This window comes from Saccopteryx leptura, chromosome 3 (genome assembly GCF_036850995.1).
Source record: "Saccopteryx leptura isolate mSacLep1 chromosome 3, mSacLep1_pri_phased_curated, whole genome shotgun sequence".
Taxonomy (NCBI): Eukaryota; Metazoa; Chordata; class Mammalia; order Chiroptera; family Emballonuridae; genus Saccopteryx; species Saccopteryx leptura.
Window position 1 is genome coordinate 371,964,615 of NC_089505.1, and position 13,245 is coordinate 371,977,859.

The following is a 13,245-nucleotide window of genomic DNA, read 5'->3' on the forward strand; positions in this document are numbered from 1 at the left end:
TCCTCCCCTCTGACTTCTAGAGGTGGGTGTAGGGCTGGGCCTTTCGGTGGGACTGACAGCCCCTCTGCCCAGCAGAGCCTGGGCCAGATCCTCGAGGCTGCGGTGAGTGTGGGCAGCCGCACGCTGGACATCCAGCTGGACTCCCTCCTGGCTGCTCTGCATGCTCAGGTAGGCGGACGCAGGTGTGGGGGCTGGGGGTGTGCCTGGGCAGGCATGCCGGGCCTGAGGGGAGGTCGCAGGGAGCACTGGGGTGCCGTGTGGGGGTCCAGGTCACATGAGAGCTGTGAGGGTCGCAGGAACTCTGGCAGGGTGCTCCTGTGTCACTTGGAAATAAAGTAAGGGAAATATCTTTGGATCTCAGAGAAGGCTTTTGATGAAAGTTCAGCACCCATTTATTCTTAAAACTCTTAGCAGCTAGAATTGGAGAGAAATTTCTTTTCTTTCTTTCTTTTTTTTTTTTTTTTGTATTTTTCTGAAGCTGGAAACGGGGAGAGACAGACAGACTCCCGCATGCGCCCGACCGGGATCCACCCGGCACGCCCACCAGGGGCGATGCTCTGCCCACCAGGGAGCCATGCTCTGCCCCTCCGGGGTGTCGCTTTGCCGCGACCAGAGTCACTCTAGCGCCTGGGGCAGAGGCCAAGGAGCTATCCCCAGCGCTCGGGCCATCTTTGCTCCAATGGAGCCTTGGCTGCGGGAGGGGAAGAGAGAGACAGAGAGGAAGGAGGGGGGGGTGGAGAAGCAAATGGGCGCTTCTCCTGTGTGCCCTGGCCGGGAATCGAACCCAGGTCCCCCACACGCCAGGCCAACGCTCTACCGCTGAGCCAACCGGCCAGGGCCAGAGAGGAATTTCTTTAACTTGAAAAAGTTTGTTTACCCACACCCTCAGCATGCGTCACAGTGAGTGGGCAATGGGCACATTCCCTTCAGGGCCAAGAGCAGGAGGAACCCCATTCACTGTTAATGGGCTCGGGGCCAGTCCTAGAGGAGGGAGACAGGAAAGGGCTGTGTGGGGTTTGGGAGAGAGGATGGACTGTCTCTCATCACTGCCTCCTGGTCCTGGCCCCACCTGTTTTACCCTTAGCACTGACCTCCTTTTAGCATAAGGGCCAACCCTGAACAACACGGTTTGAAGCTGGGTCACTTATATGTGGATTCTTTTCAGTCAGCACTGTACATTTTTTCTGGCTCACTTGACTGTTAGGATGTAGTATACAACACACATAACTCACAAAGTGTGTGTTCATCAGCTGTTTGTGTATTGCTCAGGCTTCCAGGCACCGTGGGCAAGTTTTGGGGGAGTCAGTGCTACATTTGGAGTTTTGACTGCCTGGGGGCCATGTTGTTCAGGGCTCAGCTGTGTCAGTGACTGCTGGGGGCCATGTTGTTCAGGGCTCAGCTGTGTCAGTGACTGCCTGGGGGCCATGTTGTTCAGGGCTCAGCTGTGTCAGTGACTGCCTGGGGGCCATGTTGTTCAGGGCTCAGCTGTGTCAGTGACTGCTGGGGGCCATGTTGTTCAGGGCTCAGCTGTGTCAGTGACTGCCTGGGGGCCATGTTGTTCAGGGCTCAGCTGTGTCAGTGACTGCCTGGGGGCCATGTTGTTCAGGGCTCAGCTGTGTCAGTGACTGCCTGGGGGCCATGTTGTTCAGGGCTCAGCTGTGTCAGTGACTGCTGGGGGCCATGTTGTTCAGGGCTCAGCTGTGTCAGTGACTGCTGGGGGCCATGTTGTTCAGGGCTCAGCTGTGTCAGTGACTGCTGGGGGCCATGTTGTTCAGGGCTCAGCTGTGTCAGTGACTGCTGGGGGCCATGTTGTTCAGGGCTCAGCTGTGTCAGTGACTGCTGGGGGCCATGTTGTTCAGGGCTCAGCTGTGTCAGTGACTGCTGGGGGCCATGTTGTTCAGGGCTCAGCTGTGTCAGTGACTGCTTGTTGCCTCTCCTGCTAGAGGGTCGTCTGCATGAGGTTGGGTTCTGTCTGTCTTGTTCACCTAGAATAGCCCCTGTCACTTGTAAGCTCTCAATAATTCTGGTTGTGAGGATGATGACTGCCACCTAGGTCACTCACCTGCGAATTGAGTCAGGACACGCCTCTCAGGACTAACAGAACCAATCAACAGCATTTCTACACCAGTAGTGACCCATGGAAATGACAAAAACAAAAGCCCTGAATATTGGGGCTCTGTGTGTGGTATTTCTTTGCTATGCAGCATAATTTAATTTTGCATCATCCTTTATCTGTCGTCTGTGTTGCAGCTCAAGCTTCCTTGTACTTAGAAACCCCTTTCGATCCTGCACTTGCACATCAGATTCTCTTGTTACCCAGGATTTATTTTAGGGAACAGCGAGTGAGAATCCGGGTTTGCCTTTCTTCTACATGACTACCCACTTGCATTAGTAACTGCTGTAACCAGTGACAGCAAAACTTAGCACCTTAACCAGAAACGGTGTGTCTCCTGTTGGCTCTGGCCGGGAACAGCATGGTTGCAGTCACTGCTGGGCTGTAGGCTCTGCCTCCCTGGTGGCTCCCTCCTGTGGCTGTAGGCAGAGGCTGCAGTTGCTGGCCGCATGGCTCTCCGTAGGGCTGCTTGTGGGCCCTCAGGACATGGCTCTGCTTCCCAGGAGTGAGTGGTCAACAAGAGAGCAGGCAGGAGAGAGGCCTTCTGTGACCCAGCTTGTTCTCTACAGCAGGAGCCGGGGGCTGAGAGCCCTGGGCCAGCGCCTGGCCCCACCTGCCTCCCCAGCTCTGAGAACTAGCTGAGCAGAGACTGGGCAGGGCCTGTGGGTCCTGGTGATCTCCCTGCACTGTTGGTCACCTCTGTGGTTCACAGGACGGGCCCTACTGAAGCAGCTAAACTCCTTGCTCTTGAGACAGTCCAGCTGTGTGTGTGGCAGTTCCATCAGCCTCCCAGCCTGCCCCTTCTGTGGCCTGTCCCGTCCTAGCGTGGACTCCTGCTTCGGCAGGGGAGGCCGGCCTATGACCTGCACCTGGCTGCTGCCAGTCGGGGTAGAAGCCCAGGGCCCTCAGCATTGCGTGTGCTGGGCGCTTTGCTGGGAGCGTGTGGCCTGCTCTCTTGTCCAGCCAGGCCCTAGAGTGGCAACGCCATCCCTGTCTCCTCTGTCCCCTGGAGCAGATCTGTGTGCCTGTGGAGTCATCCAGCCCCCTGGTGACAACCAACCGGAAGGAGGTGCTACGCTGCTTCACCATTCTGGGTGAGTGGTGGCCTGGCTCAGGGGCCCTCACTGGGGCGCGGACGTGGTGGCGGCCTCAGCGTGGTCCACCTCCACCTGGGCCTGTGTGTGTGGCTCCACAGGCCCCAGCCCTGAGCCTGCCACCTGCCTGCCGGGTTGGATGTTGCAGGCAACACAAAGCAAGGGCGGACCCTCACTTCTGTGTGCTCCCCCGCAGCCTGCTGCTCGCCTGAACGCCTCCTGGCTTTTCTGCTGCCCAAGCTGGACACCAGCAATGAGAGGACCCGTGTGGGCAGCCTGCAGGTCCTGAGGCACGTCATCAATTCGGCCGGTGAGTGCGCAGAGCAGCATCTGAGGATCTGCTGGGTGAAACGGAGTGGCTCCCTTTGAATGATTTTAAAGTATTTCCCAAAATTCTATTTTTGCAAAATTGCAAAAGTTTGCCTCTGATACTGGCTGCAGATGCTGGACATGGTGCCCCTCACCCCATCGGGTATTGGCTACATGCCCATGGAGGGGTGGCCCAGAGTCACAAGACAGGACAGACGGTGTCTGCTGCAGCTGCCCCTCAGGGCTGTGCCTTAAAAGGCGAAAGATTTATGCGATCTGAGGAGAAACCGGAGTATATGGCTAGCTGTCTCTTTTGGAAGAGTTGGGGCCGGTTGTCCTATAGAATGTCCCTCATTTGCATGTGTCTGACGATTTCCTCAGTTGATGGAAGGTTCCAGGTTTCCTGCTTTTATGGCTCATTTTTTGTCACTGAGCTGGAATCTTGTTTCACACCGAGTTTGTGTTTTTGGCGTTGTGTCCCCACCCTGGCACTGGGCTTTGTCACCATAGGCTGGGAGGGATTTTTACCGCTAACAAGCTGCAGAGGGGAGCGGAAAGGGGATGGAGACTCGGACTTCCTGTGGCCCTGCCACCGACAGCGTTTCCTCCTCGCTCTTTATGGTGCAAGCCTGCCCACCCTGTCCAGTGAGGTGCTGTGGTCGCTGCTGGGTATTTCCTGGCCGGAAATCGAACCTGGGACTCCTGCATGCCAGTTCGATGCTCTACCACTGAGCCAACTGGCCAGGGCCTATTGATTGATTTTAGAATGACAGAGAGAGAGGAGAGAGAGAGAAAAGCATTCATTGGTTGCTTCCTGTACGTGTCCTGACGAGATCAAACCTGCAATCTTGGCATTTCATGACACCGCTTCTACCAGTTGAGCTAACTGGCCAAGATTGGTTTTTTTTTCTTCTTAACCAGAGACCTGCTTTTTCACTGTCTAGCACATCTTAGGGCCCATGCTATGTGCAGATGTGGCTCTGTCATGTTTCATTATTTTAATTTGGAATATGATACACACAGAAACCTACACCGTGTTCACTGTGCAGCTCAGTGATTTGTCACAGTGAGCCATGTGCCCACCTGCCACGGACCAGCGCAGCTTGTAATTCTGGGTCTTGAGTGAGAATGGTGTGGAATTAAGAAAACAAACTCATTGGCCCTGGCTGATTGGCTCAGTGGTACAGCGTTGGCCTGGCGTACAGGAGTCCCGGGTTCGATTTCCGGCCAGGGCACACAGGAGAGGCACCCATCTGCTTCTCCACCCCTCCCCCTCTCCTTCCTCTCTGTCTCTCTCTTCCTCTCCTGCAGCCGAGGCTCCATTGGAGCAAAGTTGACCGGGGCGCTGAGGATGGCTGTATGGCCTCTGCCTCAGGCGCTAGAATGGCTCTGATTGCGGCAGAGCGATGCCCCAGATGGGCAGAGTATCGCCCCCTGGTGGGTATAGCGGGTGGATCCCCGTGGGGTGCATGCGGGAGTCTGTCTGACTGCCTCCCCGTTTCCAACTTCAGAAAAAGACAAAAAAAAGAAAAGAAAACAAACTCATTAAGAAAAAAGGATGGGATCAGGAGGCCTCTTCAATGCTGATGGCAAAATCCAAGTGCCCCATAGCCCCAGTTTGCTTTATTATATAGCCATATGCAACTCAAGGAAGTCCTTGATAGGAAGTTACACATCTGAGGCTAAAACAGGAACTCTCCCAAGGCATAAACAGGAATTCCCCCACCATGCATAAGTGAAATCTACATCTGAACAAAGAGTAAGAGGAAGGGCATGTAAATTGCTTCTAGCAACTTAAGCAAGCAAGTGAAGTGAGTGCAAACACTGAGCATCATAGCCAATATGAAGGTGGAGGGGGGAGAACTTAGCCTTTTGCTAAGCCTTGAATGTACAAAGGTTTTTTGCCACTTGCAGTCTACAACACCCACCCCCATAAGGACCAGCCCGCCTGACCACTGATACCACTGTACAAGTGGGATCTGAACGTGCCGGACTGTGTCTGGCTTCTTTCCCTCCGTCCCCTGACTGTGGACTGTATACCTTCGGCGCATTCATTTCCCTTCTGAGAAGGTTCCAGCGCGTGAACCTGCCCCCTGTCCACCGTCCTGGTGGGGGGGAGGGGCGGGCTCCCGTGTTTGCTCTCTCACCTGTGCAGCTCGGCCTCTGTCCTTTGCACTCAGCGGAAACAGGCAGCAGTGGTCTCTGGTCACAGTCCGCGCCTGCCGCTGAGAGGTGAATCCACTCCTTCTCCAGCTCACCTCTCACCTCCGCCCCGGGCAGCATGTCCTCGTCACACCTGTCAGTCTTTCATCTTAGCCATACTGGTGGGTGTGTTAGGGTATCTCCTTGGGGTTTCTGTGAAGTTAAGAACTGTATTGATCTGGACTTAAACAATGAAAATTCATGAATACCTTGTTGACATGTTAAGCATCCTTAAAATTTTCTTCCTCGATGGCGACCAGATTTTATTTTTTCTTCCATCTTATTGCCATAGAGTCGGCATGTAACCTTGTGAATCTTTAAGGCATACAAATGGATGGATGATGTGGCCTCTTTCCAGGCAGAGGGCCTGCACTGGGACTCTCCCCCCCAACTGTGGCCCACATGCCACTGTGTTTGAGCCCCTGTCCATGTGTCTGTGCTCCTGGAACCCTCCTGAGTTTCTGCTGCCAACCTTTTAGCTCTTTAATAGCGTGAAGTGTTCTTTGGGATAAACATCGTTTGTCCCCTGGAGAGAAGTGGTGGGCTTTGCTTAGGCCCTCCTTCCTCACCCCATGTGGATGGCCACACTGCGGCCAGATCCTGGACACAGGGCCCTGGGCCTCCTAGTGGTAGATAGGCCAGCTGGCCTTGGGCTCAGTGGGGAGGCTGAGCCCCCTGTTTGTTTCTTGTAGCTGCTCAGATGGAAGTTAAGAAGCCCTTTATCCTCTCCTCCATGAGGCTTCCTATCCTGGACACCAACAGCAAGGTAAGCTGTCTGCCGAGCTGCACCCTCAGCTGCTGCAGGGAGTGCGGCTGGGCTGGGCTCTGATACCAGCCCTGACGGGGAGGCCAGCCCTCAGCCAGCCCTCAGTGTCACAGAGCAGCAGGAGCTGTGTGTCTGGAAATCCCCATGTCTTGCTGCCGACAATTCCCTGGGTGTGCAGTTAGGCACTAGTCCCAACACCATCCTCAGATTCAGGAATTCTCTGGGACTCCAGAACTCCTGAGAACTGTCCTAGTCACAGTCACTGCTCATTATGATGAAGAGACAGTAATCTCAGCCCTGAACAAGGCACGTGGGGCAGGCCCAGGAGGGGGTGAGGTAGAGCCCCCGGTGTCCTCCCCCCATGCAGTCGTGGGCAGCGGGGTGACAAGTGCACAGGGTCTGCCACCCCGGGAAGCCCCAGCCTGCATCCAGGGTTTGCACTGAGGTCTCCGTCGTGTAGACCTGGTGGCTGTCTGCATGGCTGACCTAGGTCGCCAGCCCTTTGGGAGGCTGAGCTGGTGCAGCAGGCCCTGGAGAAGCACCAGCTCTGGGAAGAGGGTGCTGTTTTCAGCCATGATGACCTGACCGTGTCTTTAGGCAGAGCCACCGAAGGGGGCTGGACAGCAGGCCCAGGACTCCCAGGGGGGATTTGGGTGACAGCTACTAATGGAAGGACCTCCCCCTGAAGGGTGAGATGGAGCGGGGTTGAGGGCAGGAGGAGTGCAGCCCCCAGGTGTGAGACCCCCCCGCAGGCTGAGGAAGGTGCCTGTGTGCAGAGGGGCAGTCAGGAAGGTGTAGTTGCAGGTACAGGTACAGGCGTAGCTGAGGCATCTCTGCAGGCAGGGAAGAGGGTGAGCACCATGTGTCCAGACCGGACTATCTCTGTGCAGGTGAAACGGGCGGTGGTGCAGGTGATCAGTGCCATGGCCCACCATGGCTATCTGGAGCAGCCCGGGGGCGAGGCAATGCTGGAATACCTCGTGCAGCAGTGCGCACTACTCCCTGACGCCGAGGTAAGGGGCCACCCGCCACCTGCTGGGGCCAGGACCTGCCAGCTCTGCTGGGGAGTGTGGGCACCAAAAAGTGCACAGCCCCAAGTTAGGGGCAGGCGGGCGGGGGCGCAGCCTAGGGCTGTGTGCTCGGTAGCTTTGTCTGTGTCTCTAGTCAGTGCCCCTGCACCCCAGTAGTCACTTCCTCAGCTCCAGGACTCAGGAGAGGTTGAACAGGCACAGGGCTCCCTTTGGGGCTTTTCTCTTTAAAAAGTTACTAATTTGATGACTGTTCCTCCTGTTGCCTTCAGGCCTGGCACTAGGATTTTAAGTCATCATACATTAAAATTGATTTTCTTCACTCAGAGAATGTTAGGATAATGGAATTATCTGTTCATTCTCTGAAATTTGCGGAATCAAACACTAAGGAAGAAAAAAAATAAAAAGTTCCTAAGCAAGTCCCACTTTCTTGAGGGAGAGCAAGGTAGATCTTGGTGCTATAAACAGACACTATGGGGTAGTTGCGACACCCTTGCCATCGGCCTGCGGTGAGCAGGGCTGCTTTAGTCACCCTCCTGCTCTGGACCTGGTCTCTTCAGTTCCACAGAGCTGGCCTGTCTGCTGAGCTCAGGACCCAGGCGATCCTAACAGGGGACCCTGTACCCTCACACGGACATCACCTTGATGCTGAAACACAAGTTCAGCCAGAGTGAGTGGGGGCAATGAGTCGGCCCCCAACAGTGGTGAGAGCCTCTTAAGCGAGCCCGTCTGTGTGCTTCTCTCTCAGGAGGGTGGGTCCCCCGTCAGGGTCATGATGCATAACTGGGGAGGATCAAGACTCCCATGGTAGAAAATATGCCTTTAATTCCTTTTGATGAGGAAGATTCTACTATGAGTTCTGTGGTTTTATGCCAGCATTTTGAATTGGAGGAAACGTGAGACACTGCAGTGGTTCTGGGAAGCAGCAGCTGCTAGCTTGGCACACGGCCTGCAGGTGGGAGCCGATGGACACGGCGTTCCCTGGATCAGTCTTGCTCTGTGTGCCCATAGTTCAAAACGTCCATGATAAAATGTTTAAAAACAAACCATAACAACTTGTGGCTCTGAGACAAGTTGGCCTCGGGTGGTAGGCCTGACTGCCAGGGAGCTGGGCAGTGTGGCAGAGGTCCTGCCACGTGCCTTCAAGGGCGTGGGGCCTGTCACTGGGCCTGCACGGAGGCCAGTGACCCTCTGAACGATTCTGGAAGTCAGATACCAGGGCACTTGCTGTTTTGTCTATATTTTCCCCCATCCCCCCATCTCTCTCTCTCTCTCTCTCTTTTTTTTTTTGTATTTTTTTGAAGTTAGAAGCGAGGAGGCAGAGAGAGACTCCCGCATGCACCTGACTGGGATCCACCCGGCATGCCCACCAGGGGGCAATGCTCCACTGCAACCAGAGGCATTCTATCGCCTGACGCAGAGGCCACAGAGCCATCCTCAGCGCCCGGGCCATCCTTGCTCCAATGGAGCCTTGGCTGCGGGAGGGGAAGAGAGAGACAGAGAGGAAGGAGAGGGGGAGGGGTGGAGAAGCAGATGGACGCTTTTCCTGTGTGCCCTGACCAGGGATCGAACCTTGGGACTTCCACATGCCAATGCTCTACTGCTGAGCCAACCGGCCAGGGCCAGTATTTGGTAATTTTTAGCATATAAATTTCGTACATATTTTGTTAGATTTGTAACACTTATTTTTAGCGGTATTGTAATAGTGCAATTTTATTCATTTCAGTCTGCAGTTCATTGGTAGTGTATAGACGTACAGTTGATTTTTGCTTATCAACCTTGAATTCTATGGCCTTCTTTTTGTAGATTCTTTGGGATCTTCACCAAAGATCATGTCATCTTTTCATAGACAGTTCTCTTCCTTTCCAATTTGATGCCTTTTACATTTTTTTTTTTACACCTTCTTGCATTGCCCAGAGCCTCCTGTCAGTGCTGAAAACTGAGTGGTAAGAGCAGACATCCTTGCTTTGTCCCCATTTACCACTAATGATCCTGCTTTCCGTTTGGACATAAGTTATTGCTTTGTAACTGTTGAGTGAACCTTGAAGGCCCAAGATAAAGCTGACATGGTCATGACTCATTATCCTGTGAACATGCTGCTGGGTGTGATTTGCGGGTATTTTGTGGAGAGATTTTGCATCTCTTCAGGAGGAATAATATCAGTCTGTACATTCCTTGTAATCTCTTTCACTGGTGATGCCAGAGCTTCGATGAGTTTGGATATGTTCTTGCCTCTTCTAATTTCAAGAAGAGTTTTGTTTTTTTGGGTTTTTTTTTTACAGAGAGAGTCAGAGAGAGGGATAGATAGGGACAGACAGACAGGAACGGAGAGAGATGAGAAGTATCAATCATTAGTTTTTTGTTGCGACACCTTAGTTTTTCATTGATTGCTTTCTCATATGTGTCTTGACTGTGGGGCTACAGCAGACCAAGTGACCCCTTGCTCAAGCCAGCGACCTTGGGTCCAAGCTGGTGAACTTTGTTCAAACCAGATGAGTCATTGCTCAAGCTGGCAACCTCGGGGTCTTGAACCTGGGTCCTCTGCAACCCAGTCTTATGCTCTATCCACTGCACCCCCATTGGTCAGGCCAGGAAGAGTTTCTGAAGAATTAGTATCATTTTTTTTGTAATTCTTTGTTAAAATTCCTCAAGGAAGTTTTTAACTGTGAATTCAACTTCTTTAATAGACAAAGGACTGTTTAAGCTAGTGGTCCCCAACCCCCAGGCTGTGGACCGGTACCTGTCCGTGGGCCATTTGGTACCGGTCTGCAGAGAAAGAATAAATAACTTACATTATTTCCGTTTTATTTATATTTAAGTCTGAACGATGTTTTATTTTTAAAAATGACCAGATTCCCTCTGTTACATCTGTCTAAGACTCTTGATGCTTGATGCTTGTCTCGGTCACGTGATACATTTATCCATCCCACCCTAAAGGCCAGTCCGTGAAAATATTTTCTTTTTTTTTTTTTTTCCAACGCTTGGTGAATTCTGCTTCACAATGAGAAAATATTTTCTGACATTAAACCAGTCCGTGGCCCAAGAAAGGTTGGGGACCACTGGTTTAGGCCATCTGTTTCTCTTGTATAAGCTTTGGTAGCATATCTGAGGGTTGAGGGTGCTGAGACCACTCACATGCTTGGTGACTCAGGCGATTGCACTCACAACCACAGTTCATGTGCAAGTTTCTGTGCCTCCCAGAAGGGACCACAGGGCACACTCGTACAGCAACAAGATGTAGCAACACGGGTGAGGTTTCTGCCCATTTGAGGTTCAGAGTCCCAGTTTTTTTTGTTTTATTTATTTTTTTATTTTTATTTTACAGAGACAGTGAATCAGAGAGAAGGATAAATAGGGACAGGACGGAGAGAGATGAGAAGCATCAATCATTAGTTTTTCGTTGCGTGTTGCAACACCTTAGTTGTTCATTGATTGCTTTCTCATATGTGCCTTGACCGCGGGCCTTCAGCAGACCGAGTAACCCCTTGCTGGAGCCAGCGACCTTGGGTTCAAGCTGGCGACCTCAGGGTCTCGAACCTGGATCCTCGGCATCCCAGTCCAACGCTCTATCCACTGCGCCACCGCCTGGTCAGGCCAGAGTCCCAGTTTTTTTTTGTTTTTTTTTTTTTATTCACTTTAGAAAAGAGACAGAGAGAGAGAGAGAGGAGAGAGAAAGAGAGAAGGGGGGAGGAGCAGGAAGCATCAACTCCCACATGTGCCTTGACCAGGCAAGCCCAGGGTTTCGAACTGGCGACCTCAGCATTTCCAGGTCGACGCTTTATCCACTGCGCCACCACAGGTCAGGCCCATAGTCCCAGTTTTTTATTGGAGGCAGGCGGGCAGGAGCTCTCTGCCAGCCACAAGCACCAGAACTCCAGACTCCCAAAAGGAGAACAGGTGTTCAGTGCCTTGGCTGTGAAAACAGTCTCATCTCTTAAGCAGGGGTCGGGAAGCTTTTTGGCTGAAAGAGCCATGAATGCCACATATTTTAAAATGTAATTCTGTGAGAACCATACAACGACACGCGTACCTTACGCATTATCCAATAAAAATTTGGTGTTGTCCCAGAGGACAGCTGTGATTGTCTCCAGACACCCGCAACCATGAACATGAGCAGTAGGAAATGAATGGCTTGTAATACATGAGAATGTTTTATATTTTTAACGTTACTATTTTTTTTTATTAAAGATTTGTCTGTAGCCTGACCTGTGGTGGCACAGTGGATAAAGCGTCGACCTGGAAATGCTGAGGTCGCCGGTTCAAAACCCTGGGCTTGCCTAGTCAAGGCACATATGGGAGTTGATGCTTCCAGCTCCTCCCCCCTGTCTCTCTCTCCTCTCTCTCTCTGTCTCTCTCTCTCCCACTCTCTCTCCTCTCTAAAATGAATAAATAAAATAAAAATAAATTAAAAAAAAAAAAAAGATTTGTCTGCGAGCCAGATGCAGCCATCAAAAGAACCACATCTGGCTCGCGAGCCATAGGGTCCCGACCCCTGACTTAGAGGATGTTTCAAAGGCCAAGCTCTGTAATGTGTGGAAAAGAATGTGGCAGGTCTTCAGAAAGTTAAAATAGAATGACCACCTGACCCAGCAGTTCCCCTTCTGGGTGTATGCTGAAAATAATTGCTAGAAGGGTCTTTTTATGTGTCTGTGTGTGTATGACAAAACAGAGAGGGACAGATAGGGACAGACAGGAAGGGAGAAAAATGAGAAGCATCAGTTTTTCATTGCGGCTCCTTAGTTGTTCATTGATTGCTTTCTCATATGTGCCTTGACCGGGGGGCTCTAGCAGAGCCAGTGACCCCTTGCTCAAGCCAGTGACCTTGGGCTTCAAGCCAGCGACCTTTGGGCTCAAGACAGTGACCACAGGGTCATGTCTATGATCCCACACTCAAGCCAGTGACCCCACGCTCAAGCTGATGACCTTGGTGTTTCAAACCTGGGCCCTCTGCATCCCAGTCCAATGCTCTATTCACTGTGCCAATGCCTGGTCTTGAAGAGATACTTGTATAGCCGTGTTCACAGCAGTGTGATTCTCGGTGGCTTAAATATGGGAGCAACTTCAGTGTCCATCAGTGGATGGGTGGGTAAACACACAATGTGGTCTTGCCACGCGGTAGAGTATTACTCAGCCTTGTGAAGGAGGAAATTCTGACATGCGCTACAACACAGATAAACTTTGAACATTTGCTGGTCAAACTTTCATCTAGTTTTAGAATCAGTTTGTGATTTTCTAACTCCGTTGATATTTCTGGACTTATTTTTTGGCCCTTTGTTGTAACAAAGAGCTTTCCCTGTTCTTATGCTCCTGTGTGTGTAAGTGTCAGTGTGGATCATGGACTGCTATTTTATGCCGTGGTCCTTCATACATTTCTGTCATTGTTTGGTGGTCAGGTTTGGCTGGATTTTGCCTGTGTCCTCGTGGCACGGTCTCCATCATTCCCTGAGCCTTTACCTTCTGGCAGAGGACGCAGTTCCAAGCTCACCTTGAACTGTCCTTGCCTCCAGCTCTGGACCCTTTTCAGATGAGCTCCTTTTATCTTTCATTTCTGAGGAATTCGTCTCCTTTATTTCTTTGAATATTTCGGGCTCCCAGTTTTTACTTCTAATTCCATTACGTGTATTGTCTGTGTGGTAGCCCGGCTGTGTCCCGCCCCATCCCTTTCCTGTCATTCTTGATTCTCTTCTCAGGTCCTCCGCCCGTCCTTCCCAGTCATTCCTCTCTTCCTCAGCA

The 13,245-nt window shown here is 52.0% G+C and overlaps 1 protein-coding gene and 1 non-coding gene across 10 annotated transcripts in view; both read left to right on the forward strand.

Annotated features, from left to right (window-relative positions):
• MROH1 (maestro heat like repeat family member 1) overlaps window positions 1-13,245 on the forward strand; it is a 53,124-nt gene that overhangs the window by 11,405 nt on the left and 28,474 nt on the right. For all 9 annotated transcript variants that reach the window (XM_066379747.1, XM_066379754.1, XM_066379755.1 and 6 more), the window contains 5 exons: window positions 76-168; window positions 3,129-3,207; window positions 3,404-3,517; window positions 6,411-6,484; window positions 7,375-7,497. In XM_066379747.1, coding sequence (XP_066235844.1) covers window positions 76-168; window positions 3,129-3,207; window positions 3,404-3,517; window positions 6,411-6,484; window positions 7,375-7,497 — 483 coding nt within the window. The remainder of the gene's footprint in view (window positions 1-75; window positions 169-3,128; window positions 3,208-3,403; window positions 3,518-6,410; window positions 6,485-7,374; window positions 7,498-13,245) is intronic.
• On the forward strand, window positions 7,757-7,899 carry LOC136401660 (small nucleolar RNA SNORA79). Its single transcript, XR_010750675.1, has one exon. It is a non-coding gene; the product is annotated as a small nucleolar RNA SNORA79 (small nucleolar RNA).